Genomic DNA, 13,970 nt, shown 5'->3' with positions numbered 1-13,970 from the left:
TCCCCCAAGCCCCTCCTGTAGCTTTGGCTTCCTATTTTTCTTTTCACTTAGAATGATGCACTAGGAACAACTATAGAGTACAAAAGATGAATCTATGGATGTGACACTTGTAAAGGGTAACCCTATTTCACCTGTGAGATGGGACAAAAAAGAAAGAAAAAAGGCCACAGAAGCAATAACTGCTCACTGAATTACCATTAAATTGTAAGATTTACAATCCAATGTACAGTAAGTGCATATCTAATGGAGTTTGTCCTCTAAAAGAATATAAAGTAGATCTTTGCAGCATGAGATGTATGCAGGTTATTTTTTTTTTATTATTTATTTAATTTTTGCATTCTTTTTTAAATTGGGACACACAGAAAACAGATGTGCACATAAATTCCAGAATTTTTATAAACATTAAAACCAAGCCAAAGGCAACATTAAAATATGATAAATGTAGTATGATTAGTAGGATCTGGCTTTGTATTTTCAAAACATGCTCACATTCTACAAAGAGAGATAAAAGATGACTAACACAGCCAGTCAATACTGCTTTCACAGATATCTTTGGTAAAAGCAGATCACATATTATAAATTCAGTTTATTGCTCTGATCTACTGGAATTCAATGAAATGACTTTTTGTGGCAAGCAGCAAAGCAGCTGCTGACCATTTCCAACATTCTCGAAACAAAATATCTGGATAGGAGTTTCACATCACTTTATTATTGCCTTAAATAACCTACAGTATTTATTTTCATATAATGAATGTATATGAATAAGGCTTATGCACAACATTATTGTTTGTAAATATTTTTGTCACTAATTTCACTGCTCATTCATACAAGCATAACTGTTGAGTGATTTAAGTTTAGAAACCAGCAAGGCAAGTCAAACAATTATTTAAATAGAAGCAAACTTTTAGATGAAATACCAGTCATATTCCCATTATGCTATATTACCCAGGGTATAAATAATCACCTGTTTTACAGGATGACTCTGGAATATTCAAGACTGTAATAAAACCCCAAACTGTCACATAGACAAACGAACTTTTGGGTGGGTAAGCCATTCAAATAGCAGCAAGGCAGATTGTGTTCTGCACTCTTAATTTGATTAAAGTTTTATTTTCCTTAGCTAAACTTCAAGCTTCCATGTTTTCACATTTCCACAAATGGCATTGAAACTTTAACTCTCTTACCTAAAAGGAACTTTGCCTACCACACAAATTTTCCCATTATCTGGCCTTTATTTCAGAGTATTAAAAAGCAATGCACAAGATCAGCAACGATAGCCTTGTTCTCTCCAACCTTAGTGAATCAAGTTCACTGGAGGTGAAGCAGTGGAATTATCAGTACAAGTGGCTGTGTCATCAAAGCTTTCTGAGAGGTAGTGTATGGAAATGCCTAAACAAACAGAAGAGTAAAAGCTGTCTGTATAGGAAAGGGCTCTTCCAAGGCTATTCATTAAAACAATTCCAATTGCAGCTTCATGATGCAGCATTATATTATGTGAGAAATATAAAATCTTGACATTTTTCTAAATGTGAATGGGTTAAAGAACCTCTCCACGCTACAGTAAGCTTGAGAATTTCCAGCAGCTGATGAAGACCAGTTGACCACCTGATACTTTTTCAGCAGGGTGATAAAATTAACGGATTGCTTTGATTTGCTTGAAGGATTACTTTCTATAGTTAATTGTTTAAAGTGCACAGTCTTACAAAAGGGAAAAATATCAAGAAGGTTAATGTAGAGTGAGCTAATTGCAAGCTGATTACATTGTGCAAAGTGAGAGATATTACTTGTGTTACATACCATCACAAGGACTAGCCTATTCCACCCTGCTGCTGCAGAAAACAAGCTGATTTGCTAACAAACTGGTCAGCTCGGGCACTTGCACAGCATCTCGGTAGGTCCACAGGCGACTGCTTCCCATGCAGAGAGTCTCAAGCTCCATTTTCCAATCTGATTACACGGCTCCTTATTCCAGCAGCCTTAAACCTTCATGGCAGTTTACCAACATTTTCATCACTTCTTCTTTTACAAAGCAAAAGAACTGATAAGCTCTCAGGTACCTGGGATTTCATAGTCGATGGCTGGCAGGCAGCCAGCTTCCCTCACAGCACAACTGTTTCGTGCCACAATGCAAAAAGCACACTGAATTTAACAGATAGCACAAAACTATTAGAATTCTGCAGTACGTACAAGCAAGCAGCATGTTTCTGTCTTTGCAGATGTAGACAGTTCTGTTTAGTCACATTTGTAACATGCCTACACCTGAAAAGACAGGTTTAAAAAAGAAAAAAGAAAAGAAAAAAAAAGGGAAAAAATAAAAACCAGAACAAATGAAGGCAGAGTACTGTCACTAAGCCAACTGCACTACAGTGTGTACCCAAGTTACTTCACTGCAGTGCTGCCAAGTTACCAGGAATTAGAGACAATACTAATAATTTTTTATAAAAAAATTAAGAAAAATAAATCTTCACATTACATGAAAGTGTTTGACATAAACTGAAATTTTATTTTAACATTGAAACAAAAAAAAAAAAAAAAGAGACACTATTGTCTTTTTTTGGCATGTGAAATACTTTATATAAAGCATTAAAATAGCCTCAAGTTATACCTGGGTTTACTTATTCTCTGGCTTAGAAATACCACTTGAATAATGAAAGAACAAAAATACACCTTTATAAAATGCTATTCTGATGTATATCATGTACTGTCTAAAAAACTGAGGAACACAGGAAGAATTATAAATATATATGTAAATTTTTATACACATATATATAAAGAAAATAACAGAATGCAGAATGAGAGTTCTGGAAAGAGACTGTCCTACAAATCTTAAGAAATCCAATAATAAGCAAGGGAGAAGGAAACTTCCTTATTTTCAGTTAAAGACAAAGACATTAATATTAAAACAACGAGTTTTTACTTATTACTACTGAAGCTCATGCTTCCATTCAAATAAACTGGTTATCTATGTATTATATGCATAATGCCCAAAACAGCCTATATGGAACTAACATAACACGAAATTAATAGTGTAGAAAACAATTCCCTTATGTCCCCCCAAGGAAAATGTTTGGGGTTTGGGTTGGTTTTTTTTTTAAGATCAAAAGGATCAAACTGGAATCTGAAGCAATACGACCCACAAAGTGTTCTTAGAAGAAAAAATTCAATTTTGCATATCATCCTTTTTATCATAAGGGAATGGAGATGGAAATGCATTGGGTAAGACAGTGAGTTATGGAGGGAGGGAAAAAAAAAAAAATGTACAACTAAGCTGGCGCGATGGCTCAGTACTCCAGATCACCAGTGCATTGACCCTCTGTATCTCTGAGTCATTAGCTGGAATCCCAGCTCTGCCTTTAGGAGTAGGGATTTGAACTCGCACACCAATACGGTGCGATTCGGGATCTTGAGTGTGCCAGGCAGAGGGGTCATTCTCCTCAGTGCGGAGAAGGCCGGAGACCTCCCGGGAGGGCAGGGTGGGATGAGTGACTGTCGCCTGGCGGAGGCACTGGACATGCTGCTGACTCAGGCAGGGACTCTGACAGGCACCGCTGCTTCTCTCCATCACTCCTGGATGGAGTGGGTTTAGGCCACTGGTGCTTGTAGGTACATGCAAAATTCAGGGGGAAATTATCAACACGTCCTTACTTGTCTCTGTGTGCACACACATGTGTATTTGTATATATACATCTCTGTGTGCAGCTATACAAATGTTTACACGTATTTACGGAGGCATACTGAAACAGGCTAAGCTAGCTTCTCTGCAGCCATACGTAATGCTCAGCACTGCCAAAACATTTCTACATCAATTCTACTCCTTAATACAGCTACAATTTTATATATATCCACATACAGAGACTACATATGTATATCCTATACACACATCATTCACACACATGTAGTACTGTGTGCAAGTCGCTTTATCTTTAAAATTGTTTGCTAATTTACATGGAAATTTCATCCCTGATAAAATAAAAAGCACATTTTAACCAGCTTCTAATACCATCACATTATTCCCATGAATGATTCCTAGCAAACTATTTAATACAGCTGTAAGGATCGAGAGGGTTTGTTGCTTGCAGATGCGGGTTGGGGGGTTGCTTCCTCCTCCCCCCCCCTTTTTTTCCCCTCTATGATTTATTGGATGGTGAGCAAACCCACTTAAACTATAGTTGTCCGTATGAATCACTAATTTTCATGTTTCTAATTAAAATGTAAACAGTGTAATGAAGACATCAAGTTTTTAGGCAAATGTCTCTTCCAGTGCCACTTGGGGTATGGTAATTACTGAAGCAGATCTATGGATGCTCCTGAATCCTCTACAAGTCCAGATTAAAAGCATTACTGCTAAACCTTGCTTTTTACACCAGGGAATTGTGTTCTCTAACCTATTCCCAGTTTGCTTACAGATGCATATCTGTACAAGCCTTTATAACTAGCCATTAAAAAAAAATAAAAATAGGAGTTTATCACATAAATGGAACAGTCTGGGGGGTGGGGAGAGAAATGTGATTTCATTTAAAATAAAATTTGATTTCACTTTTATGATCATACATAACTAGCATAGTAAAACCTGTGCTGAAAACTTACCGTCTTAGTGTTTCCTCAAGAAAAGAAAAATATATTAGGCATTACTAAGAGAATTTTTAAAAAAGCATAAATGATATTTCAAGCCTGTATTAAAATTCTTATTGTCCCAAAATGCTTTTTTCACAGACATTTAAAAATATATTCAGGAAAACATTAATAAAAAATAAATGTATTCACCGAGAAAAATGTAAATGGTCATTGCAAATACAAAATGCTTAATGTGCAACTGAAAACCTTTTGTCGTATTTATTCCAGTCTTTATGTCTATATCTGAAATTTATCAGAATTTATCCTAAAGCAAATGACCTCTCCTACATTTACCGAAGGAATATAAGTCCTCTCCTGCTTACAATTGTTAATTGAGCCTGTCTGCTACAGCATCTCCTTCCTCTCCAGATAAACCAGGATACTTGTTTTACATATTTACTGCCAAGCACTTGAACAGTCCTCTATTTTATTATAATACTGGGGTTTCCCCCCTCTGCTGGATTTTTTTTTTTTTTTTTCCTGTACTGCGAGTAGTTAAAGCTGCAATCCACAGTGATATAAAGCCTCTAAAATGCCTAGTACAAGAAGTGGTTTTTCTTCCTCCCTTCCTGGGCTCAAAGTCCATATTCTGACTGGTACAGCCAATTTTCATATTATTTTTACATAAATGCTAGACAAGCATGTCTGCATTGCTGAAGATGAGAGTGTACAGAATGTACGTGTGCATATGTGCATGTGCAGGTGCATAAACATTTTAGTGGGTGGTCCACCATTTCAGTTCTATTTTACTAGTAAAGTATTGTACACAAACATGTGAATACTTCTCAGTACAAATATATATATAGGATTTCAGATTACATCAAATCATAAAGCATCTTGTCTCTCAAATCATAAACCCCGTAGCAGAATAAAACAAAACAAAACACTGTTTAGGTGTTTCCTTCAAATGTGTTGTTCCAGCAAAACTGGATTTAATTAGACAAATAGCATTTTAAAGGCTAGTGCTTTATAACATGGTACTCCTGAAAATGATGGGGGGTTGCAAGTGAAAACATTGTTCTCATTCAGCTCTGTGGTTAAAAAAAAAATTAAAAAAAAAAATCTAAAATTACACACACTCACATATACTAAACATTTTTTCTTTTTCTTTTTTTTTTTTTTCATTTTTTTATTATGGACTGAGACAATGGGGAAATCTTAACGTCTTCGCAACAGTTCCAAGGCCATACTAATCAGGTGTAATTTTTAATGAACACTGACTGTTTGGTGCTCATTCAAGGTATTTCATTAGGAGGTTATTCATTTAAAATAAATGTTTCAACCATATCAAGCTGTAACCTTTCTTGAAATGTAAATGAATGGTTTAAATGAGAAGATTAATAAAGAAGGGATGTTCCAATTCCAAGCATGGCATGCTATGTATTTTTAAATTTGTCTATGCCAGATGCTGTCAGTCAGAACAAAAAACTGTCCAAGCAGACAATCTGTGCGTCTGAATGTTGATCATGTTGGAAAGTAAAGGGGGAGGGGGGAGAGAGTGTGTCAAGGATTCATGGTCCTTCATCTTTGCAGTAGAGCAAACACGTCTCTCAGTATAACGACAGACAGCTGCTTCCACTTTCTAATGTGCCCTAACTTAGATCACTGAAAGAATTGTCAGCACTCAGAGAAACACACAAAGATAACACAGCCAGCTGCCATGAAGGGGGAAACAGCACAGCTCAGAAGAAATGGGATTTGTTCCATTTGCATGATGCTGGCTCCCTTGGGCCCCTTTCTTTCAAATCCAAAGCACAAAAGACAACACTTAACATATTTGCTTAAAGATGACAACCTCATGTTGATTTCATTTGGATGTAACAGTGTCAGGATTACAGATATAAGAATATATTATATCTGTAACAGAGACTGACAAATGTATCCATCAGTGAAACTGTCTGATTCATCTGCTTATACAGCCATTTTACCATCCCAAGGGTGCCATCTAAGTAGTAACTTTAGAAGACTGAAGGTCTAATTTTATTACACCACATTTCAACCTACTAAACAATATTATTTCTAAAATAGATCATTTTTATTGGAAGTCTCCCTGATGAAAAATCCAGTAGACACCAGAGAATTTATGAACTGTATGGGTCCTTTGAACTCAATATACTGCCCATTTTAAGCAACTTTCTTTATACATGATCAAAACCTAAGCTCAAATAACTGAGGTTGAGTTAAAAACATAGATGATAATGGTACTTATTTTAATACTACATCATAGTCTGTCACTATTTGAATATCTGCTGTTTGGCAGTCTATCACTATTAAGAGTGCTTCTTGATACAGTCCTGTATCAATAAAAGAGTTTCTTCAATAGGAACTCTATGAATAATTATTGTTCTTCAATATACTCTGACCAGCTACGCAATCTAATTTTCAGTTGAGGTTTTCACCGGGCAACCCAAAAGTCACATGAAAGTGGCCAAAAGCTGAACATGCTACTCATTGCATTTCACTGCAGCTGCAGAAACAGAAAACCAAAATAAAGGGTGCACATTTGCAAAATTGCTTCTGCACTGTTTTATGGACCAGCCTCTCTTGTAATCAAATGAAATAACTGGGCTGTGGTTAGACTCCTAGTTTCAAATGCATTACACGGAACTGTCTGATGGCAGAAGTATCCCCACCAACACCCCAACACCACCGAGTGACTCTGCATAATGCTCCGTACGTGAACTGCTTTGTCTAGAGGAACTCGAAACTGCTTGTTGCTATCTGCTGCCACCAAGTACTGCACTGTAATTCACTAGATTGAAGTTGTTTTGTAAAATGGAGTTAACTGCTGTACGTGGAATTTCAGCACAGCAGATGGTTACCAATCATTATTCTCAATTTGTTTAGTTTCAAGCGATGGGGCTGGTTTGGAGGAGCAGCGAGGATGACAGGAATGGGGAGAGGAGCAAGGTTAGATGCACTGGCTTACGATGCAAGTAGTGCTAGATGGCATAGCATTAAAAGGAGAAAAAAAAAAAAGCGCCTCTGCTCTGAACTGCAGCAAAGCTAAGGAAAAAAATGTACAAAATCAGGTTTTATATACATATATATATTAAAAAAAAAAATAAGACATTTATAAGGGGGCACTTACTAATCAATCATTCTCTGTTCAAGAGTTACCTTACATTTTAAATATTGGAAAAGGATTTTAAAGTTTCTAAAGGTAAATTGTCTCTATTCACATTTTGCCATCATTCAAGTTTAAATCATGTTCTACTATAAGTGGTTCAGTTGTTGAACTGGAAATGGAAAAGGAACCATTTATGGACAAGCGCACATGAACAGAAATTAAGCTGTAAATATCTGGGCTGGGCCATTATTGTAGTCCAGAAACATCTGGGGCTGAAGCTCAGGCTGAGCCCCACTCCTTCTGTGTTCAGATAATTGCTTAGATGATTTACAACTTACTGTTTCTATTAAAAATAGTTTACAGAGAAATTTGCAGCCTGAATTCTAAAATGAAGATGGCTCTGCTCTTGTTTTCATTTGTTCAGGGAGAAAATAAAAATATATTTTGCCATTTTTCTCCCCTCTCCTACATTTAAGAGGTACAATGTTTCACCACAAGGACAACATTCAGAGTTTTCTAAATTCAGAGCAAAACCATGACACGTACCCTTCCAGCAACAAAAATTGGAGACCGTTCACTCAGCTTACATCTGAGTTGCTCAGTGCTTTAATACTTCCCATCAAAATTATCCATTATTTTCCCCACATAACTACTTTAAAAAAACCCAAACCACTATAAACTGTATTGATACATTCACAGCATATTCACTTGTCCCTGTTACTTTGATCCACCTGAGACCTAATTAGCTTTGCCTGCCACCATGATGCCACGGATGATGGCCCTCCGGTGGGGGGACTACAGGCACTGTGTCCTTCACAGGGACATTTCCAGGTCCAGGACTTGCTTCCCCCCAGTCACTTCAAAACAGCCTGATTTTTTTGGCTTTCAGAACAAGCTGTAAAAGCCACCCATTTGTTAGGGTGAAAAACAAAGGCGGAAGATATTGGGGTTTGGAAGACAACAGTAAGGGATATGCTTGGATGATGCCATCCTCTACTGGCAGTTAGGAAAAAGAGGTTCCTCTTGCCCAATAAGAAGAGCAGGGACATCTCTGACTGTAAACAACTCTGTCATCAACAAACTTGGTTATTAAAGACTAACTATATTTCCAACCCTTTTCTAGGACAGTTAAAGCTGAATACCCCTAACCCTGCAGAGATTAGGTTTGTAAAGGGGTTAACCATGCTGCCCTCCAGGTGTTAGACATCCCTTTTTATTGAGGTTTCTGTATGTTGGGCAGTTTACTGCACAGCTCGAACACACAACACTGAATGAAGGAACAAGTTTGCAACCTGGGTGTATGCCAAGGTTGAAGTGACACACTAGTGACTCTCTCAGCCCCTTGGGGAAAAAGTGGATTAGATGAATCACAAACCAACGTCACCACTATTTCTGCAGTAAGTTAACTATCTGTTAGCCACAGGTGATCAAGACATAAAAAGTACAGCCTAGCACTTTCAGGGAAGTCCCCACCCCTACATCTCCATAAACTGTAATTACCCTTAAACCAACAAAGACACTTTGACATTTTGAAACAATGGAAAACTTTGCATATGGGGTTGCATCAACCTGGGAACATAGTAAATAAATCTTCCAAACTGTTCACAGCTTATTGTCAACCTCCCCCAACAAAATTTGGTCTAGTATTACCATAAACAAGATTCTATACACTTCACATACAAAAGCTTTTTAATTTTTTTGATTGTTTTTAAAGAACAGGCTGGAAAACTAAGTGGTAGTTGAGCATAGATCTCCCAGTTATACACCAGGTAGCCTACAAAATAAACAAAACCAATCCCCTTAATTTTTGCTGGATTCTTTTTCTGGGTTTTTTTTTTTTTTTATGTTATACAGAAACATAGAAACTCAACAATGCAGTTAAGCTTCATGGCTCAAGACTGAACATGTAGCTAAAATACTATATTCATGTAATGAACAAGCAAAGTTTGCCCACAGTAACAGGCCTATCTGTTTAACTACACAAACGACTTATGGAAGTCATCAGCAGGAGATACTTCTCCTTCTATTTCAATTCAAACTGGAAAAATAATATTTAAAAATGCTCAAGCAGAAAGTGCCCAAGTTGAACCAGTATATTTTTAGGAAAACTTGAGTACGTGGTTAATGACACTGTGCGACAAAATTTTCTTAAATTTATCTTTTTACCTAAACATACTCACGTTCTTAGACCAAAACTAAATTATGGATAGGGGCATGTCTTAATTTATGGTACCAAATCCAAGAATAGTTGCTTTTTTGTTCTACATTAGTAGATCTAAGGAAAATTTGAATCAGACTATCAGATCTATTTGAATTATTGGAAACGTGGTCATTTCTAATGGTGATATACTAGAGTAGAGAACCATAGTCAAACATTTGAACTGGAGAACAAGTATAACTTCACAGAATTATCAACATTAATAACAACAGTCCATAGAACAAAAAACTGTAATATGGCATTTCATGAGAGAAGAGGGCTGAGCAATTGAACCTAGTTGACTAGAGTAGGGTTAACAGGGTTTCATCCCACCCGAATTATTTATTATCTAGATTTTAGTACATAATAAATTTTAGTACCTAATTTTGCAAGTCTCAAATACTATAGTGAAGAACACAGAAGCCAGGGCGCAGTATTTGAGGCTGTGCCCTGGCTTCTGTATTCTTTACTACAGTAAAGAGCAGTGTACACACAAAGATTTCTACCAGGTGAAGAAATAACTGTGAGACATATAATTATAGCATAGTGGATTTGAGTCTTGACTTCCATAAAGATCGCCACTGGGGGGGGGGGGAGGGGGCAGGGGGCGAAGGAGATAAACAGCATAACAAATACAAAGGCCTTCCCCCAGACAAAAAAAAAAGGAAAGCAAACCGCTTACTGTAGCAAACCTCCAGGAATAATAAGGAATGCACATGGAGATTGTATTATGCAACACAAGTGCGATTCTCTCTGTAGGTACCAATATTAAAACTTTCTGCAGCTGGCTGTGCGGGTGAGGGTCTGGCAGAGGAGGCTGCTGTCGTGCCCTCTAGAGGCTGGATGTCTGGCCAAGGAACTTTTCAGCAGCTACTGAAGTACAGAGGAAGCTACCAGAACTAGATCTGTAAGCAGGGCTTACACTTTTATTTATTTATTTTTTAGCTTATTTTATGTACTCCAAGACACTGTAAGTATTAATACAGCAAACCAAACCTCTAAAGGATTCTTGTCAAGTATAAATACATGCATAAACACAGGATATAATTGAAAAAGGCTTTGCTTAATGAGCTCATGGGTGCTTTGGCACAGTGCATAAAATGTAGATTTGAAATTTTAAGATGATATATCAATTCCAGCAGTTGGGTTTTGGAATCAAAATAAAAAATAAATTCTGTTCAGCATCAGTTCACATTCAGGTTACTCTTACTCTAACACGGAGCCACACCCTACAAATAACAACAATAGATTTTCTTACCACCTACCTGTGTGCTCATAGAGTGTGGATCTTTTTAAAGGCAAAAATATCTCAGGGTAAAACCAGGGTCAAATTTTGCATTGGCAATAAGTAAAAAGCTCTAATATAGCTAGTCAATCATACACCAGTTGAAATACAGCCCACAGAGCACTTAGTAGCTCAGCCCAACAAGCATATCACCAAGTGGAATTTGGTGCACAAATGCAAATGGATTTTTTTTTTCCTTAGATCGTACATGCTTTTTATCCTTATTATCTTACTACTGACAGCAAGTAAGTCTTATTACAACTAACTAGGAAACAAACTTGCTTGCCTGAAATCCAGCATTGAACTACCCATGACGCTTTAGAAACCATACACTAGTCAATTATATTACAACCTAAAAGAAATCTGTCCTGAAAGTACTTATCCTGTCAGAAACATGGATATACAAGGTTTTGCTTCTTTCGGTGCCTTTTCACTACATAATGAACATATTAATAGCTATCTAGTCACAGCCTTTTGCTTAAAATATATACAAAATACCCCAATATGATACTGCTTGGTATATATAGTAAAAGGAAACACCACAAGGAAAACAGTGATTTTCACCTCCAGAAGGATAGTTCAATGATAAATTAACATCATTAATGAAAACCTCATTATTGCAACTACACAATACTATCGTGCCTATTCATACTTAATTTTCTTGTCGAAATCACATTATACAGCATATAATCGGTTCTGATTGGGGGTAGGGGAGAACCAGTCGTTAACTATAACTAAAATGACCAGTTTTCCAGTGCAGTTGTCTTCTAATTAAATCTAAGTGTGGAGCTCAGTCATTGAGATATGCTATAATGATTTGCTTGGAAGTATTTTTCGCTTTTGTTTTTTCCCCTTTGCTTATCAGAATACCTTACACCTTTCAAAACCAGAATAGAGAGAAGAAGAAAAAAAAACCACCCCAAAACCAAAACCACAACTACACATAAAAAACCCCCCACCAAACCAAACATGCTTTTGACAGATGCCATGCCAAGGCATGTATTACTCACCATCATTCCGCCCACATTTGGGAATGCAGCTCATCTATTTCTTAGCTCTTCCCACTAACTCAAAGCTCGGAACTGCACCTCAATTGCTATTTCAAAAAGACAAGCTTCTTAATGACAAAGTAGACTGCCATTTTATTAGCAGCAAAACAAATAAAGTTGTAGTACTCAATGTTCCATCAAGCTACAGTAATTCCCCTATTTACCGGTAGCTGTTAAGGATTACACCAAACCCAGTTCTGCTCCAGAACAGCTTCCAGCTGAGCATCCAACAACCGCAGTACTGTACCCACAAGCAGATATCCAGAGAGTCTGGCACCCCAGGAGCATATTAAGTGGGCACAAGTTTTTCCCCAGTTTATGGTTAGTATTTTCTATAAAATCAGTCTTAGAGAAGAAATAACTTTTTATATCAGAGTCTCTTATCTTTACAATGAAAGACTGCAGGTCACCTGGTAGAGGACACAACAGATATTAAAGTGATTATAGCCTTGATCTTAGTCAGAAGACAGAATTACATGTGTGTTGGTAAGGATGTCAGTAAGACCATACAGAATGGCACTTTCCTGTGTTTCAGAAGTGCGGTATTTCTACGTTTATTATATTTCAAATACAAAAGAGTTTCACAGTGGCAGGGTAAGACTGAGAGGCTGGGAACCGGAGCAGGGGGAAGTGAAGAGGGGGGCTGGGGGACTTGGGTAGGTAGAGAGAGGGGGCATGGAACAGCTTTGAAAAGCCAGGAAGGAGAGCTTCTATTTCTCTGCAATGGGTTTATATCAGCCAAGCTTAAATAATGGTATCGCAAATTAAGGCCCAGGGGAATTTGGACTGTACAAGCAAGCTTTTGTTCACCAAACCCCAAAAGGTATGTGGGAGATTTGGGGGTTTGTTTCCATTTAAATGGCATATGTATTTCTAAACCATAAGTTTAACTATTTTGCTCTGTTTATTGTACAGCCTTGCTGATCCCATACCTGTTAGTAAAAATATTTTCCTCACATAATACAGTGACACTCTTTAAATTAACAATTCTCTGTTACTGTAATTAGCACTCTCATTTACTTCCCTCCAGAACTTCTGAATAGGGGAGAAAGCAACAAATCTAATGTAATAAACTTCACTGGGGGAAGAAAAGAATAAATAGACGGAGGAGTGGAGGGAAGAAACAGAAAGAAAGAAGAACACGGACAGAAGTCATTTGAAGGAATGCAAGCTTTCCAGTGTAAACACAGAATCAAATTAGTAAGTTGCAATTTTAAAACATATTCTGTTACCAGAAAGCAAAATAGAAATCTGTACTAGAAAAAAAAAAAAAAAAAAAAATCTTCTGGAGTCTTCAAAGCAGGTGGACAAAAACACAGGCATATACAGACGCCTCTACTCCCCCTTCCCCACACACATGCACAGATACAAAATTGGGTTAGTCCTCTGTAAATAGGCTTAGCTCCTGTAAATATATCTCAGGATTTTAGGTGTACTTTTTCACACTGTAAAATTTCTATACAAAACCAGTTTAATCTAAGTCCTTCTGATTATTATTAGAAACTCATTATTTGAGGACATCTATCTTTACAGTAACTATGCACCATTGAGGAGCACAATGCCCATAATTGTTTAAAAAAGCCATGGGGGGGGAGGGAGAAGGAAGAATAGGATCAGGAAGAGGGAGAAGGTAACTAAGGGAGATTTTGCAATTAGAACAGCATCATTTACTCTGCATTTTGCTCCTTGCAATATTTATACAGTAACAAACTGAGTTTAAAGTTTCCTTCATCTAAAATCACAATTAGTCATTTG

At 37.1% G+C, this 13,970-nt stretch overlaps 1 protein-coding gene across 11 annotated transcripts in view; it reads right to left on the bottom strand.

The window, feature by feature from the left end:
• FIGN (fidgetin, microtubule severing factor) overlaps window positions 1–13,970 on the bottom strand; it is a 104,723-nt gene that overhangs the window by 79,819 nt on the left and 10,934 nt on the right. Inside the window, exon 1 of one of the 11 annotated variants that reach the window (XM_030487504.1) lies at window positions 12,177–12,222. The exons of the other annotated variants lie outside the window; for them this stretch is intronic. Coding sequence (XP_030343364.1) covers window positions 12,177–12,210 — 34 coding nt within the window. The 5' untranslated portion in view covers window positions 12,211–12,222. Of the gene's footprint in view, window positions 1–12,176; window positions 12,223–13,970 lie in introns of those variants that run through there. 11 annotated transcript variants of the gene reach the window in all.

This window comes from Strigops habroptila, chromosome 5 (assembly GCF_004027225.2).
Source record: "Strigops habroptila isolate Jane chromosome 5, bStrHab1.2.pri, whole genome shotgun sequence".
In the NCBI taxonomy this organism is placed as follows: Eukaryota; Metazoa; Chordata; class Aves; order Psittaciformes; family Psittacidae; genus Strigops; species Strigops habroptila.
Note: the sequence above shows the minus strand (reverse complement) of the source record. Positions and strands in the feature narration are given on the sequence as shown.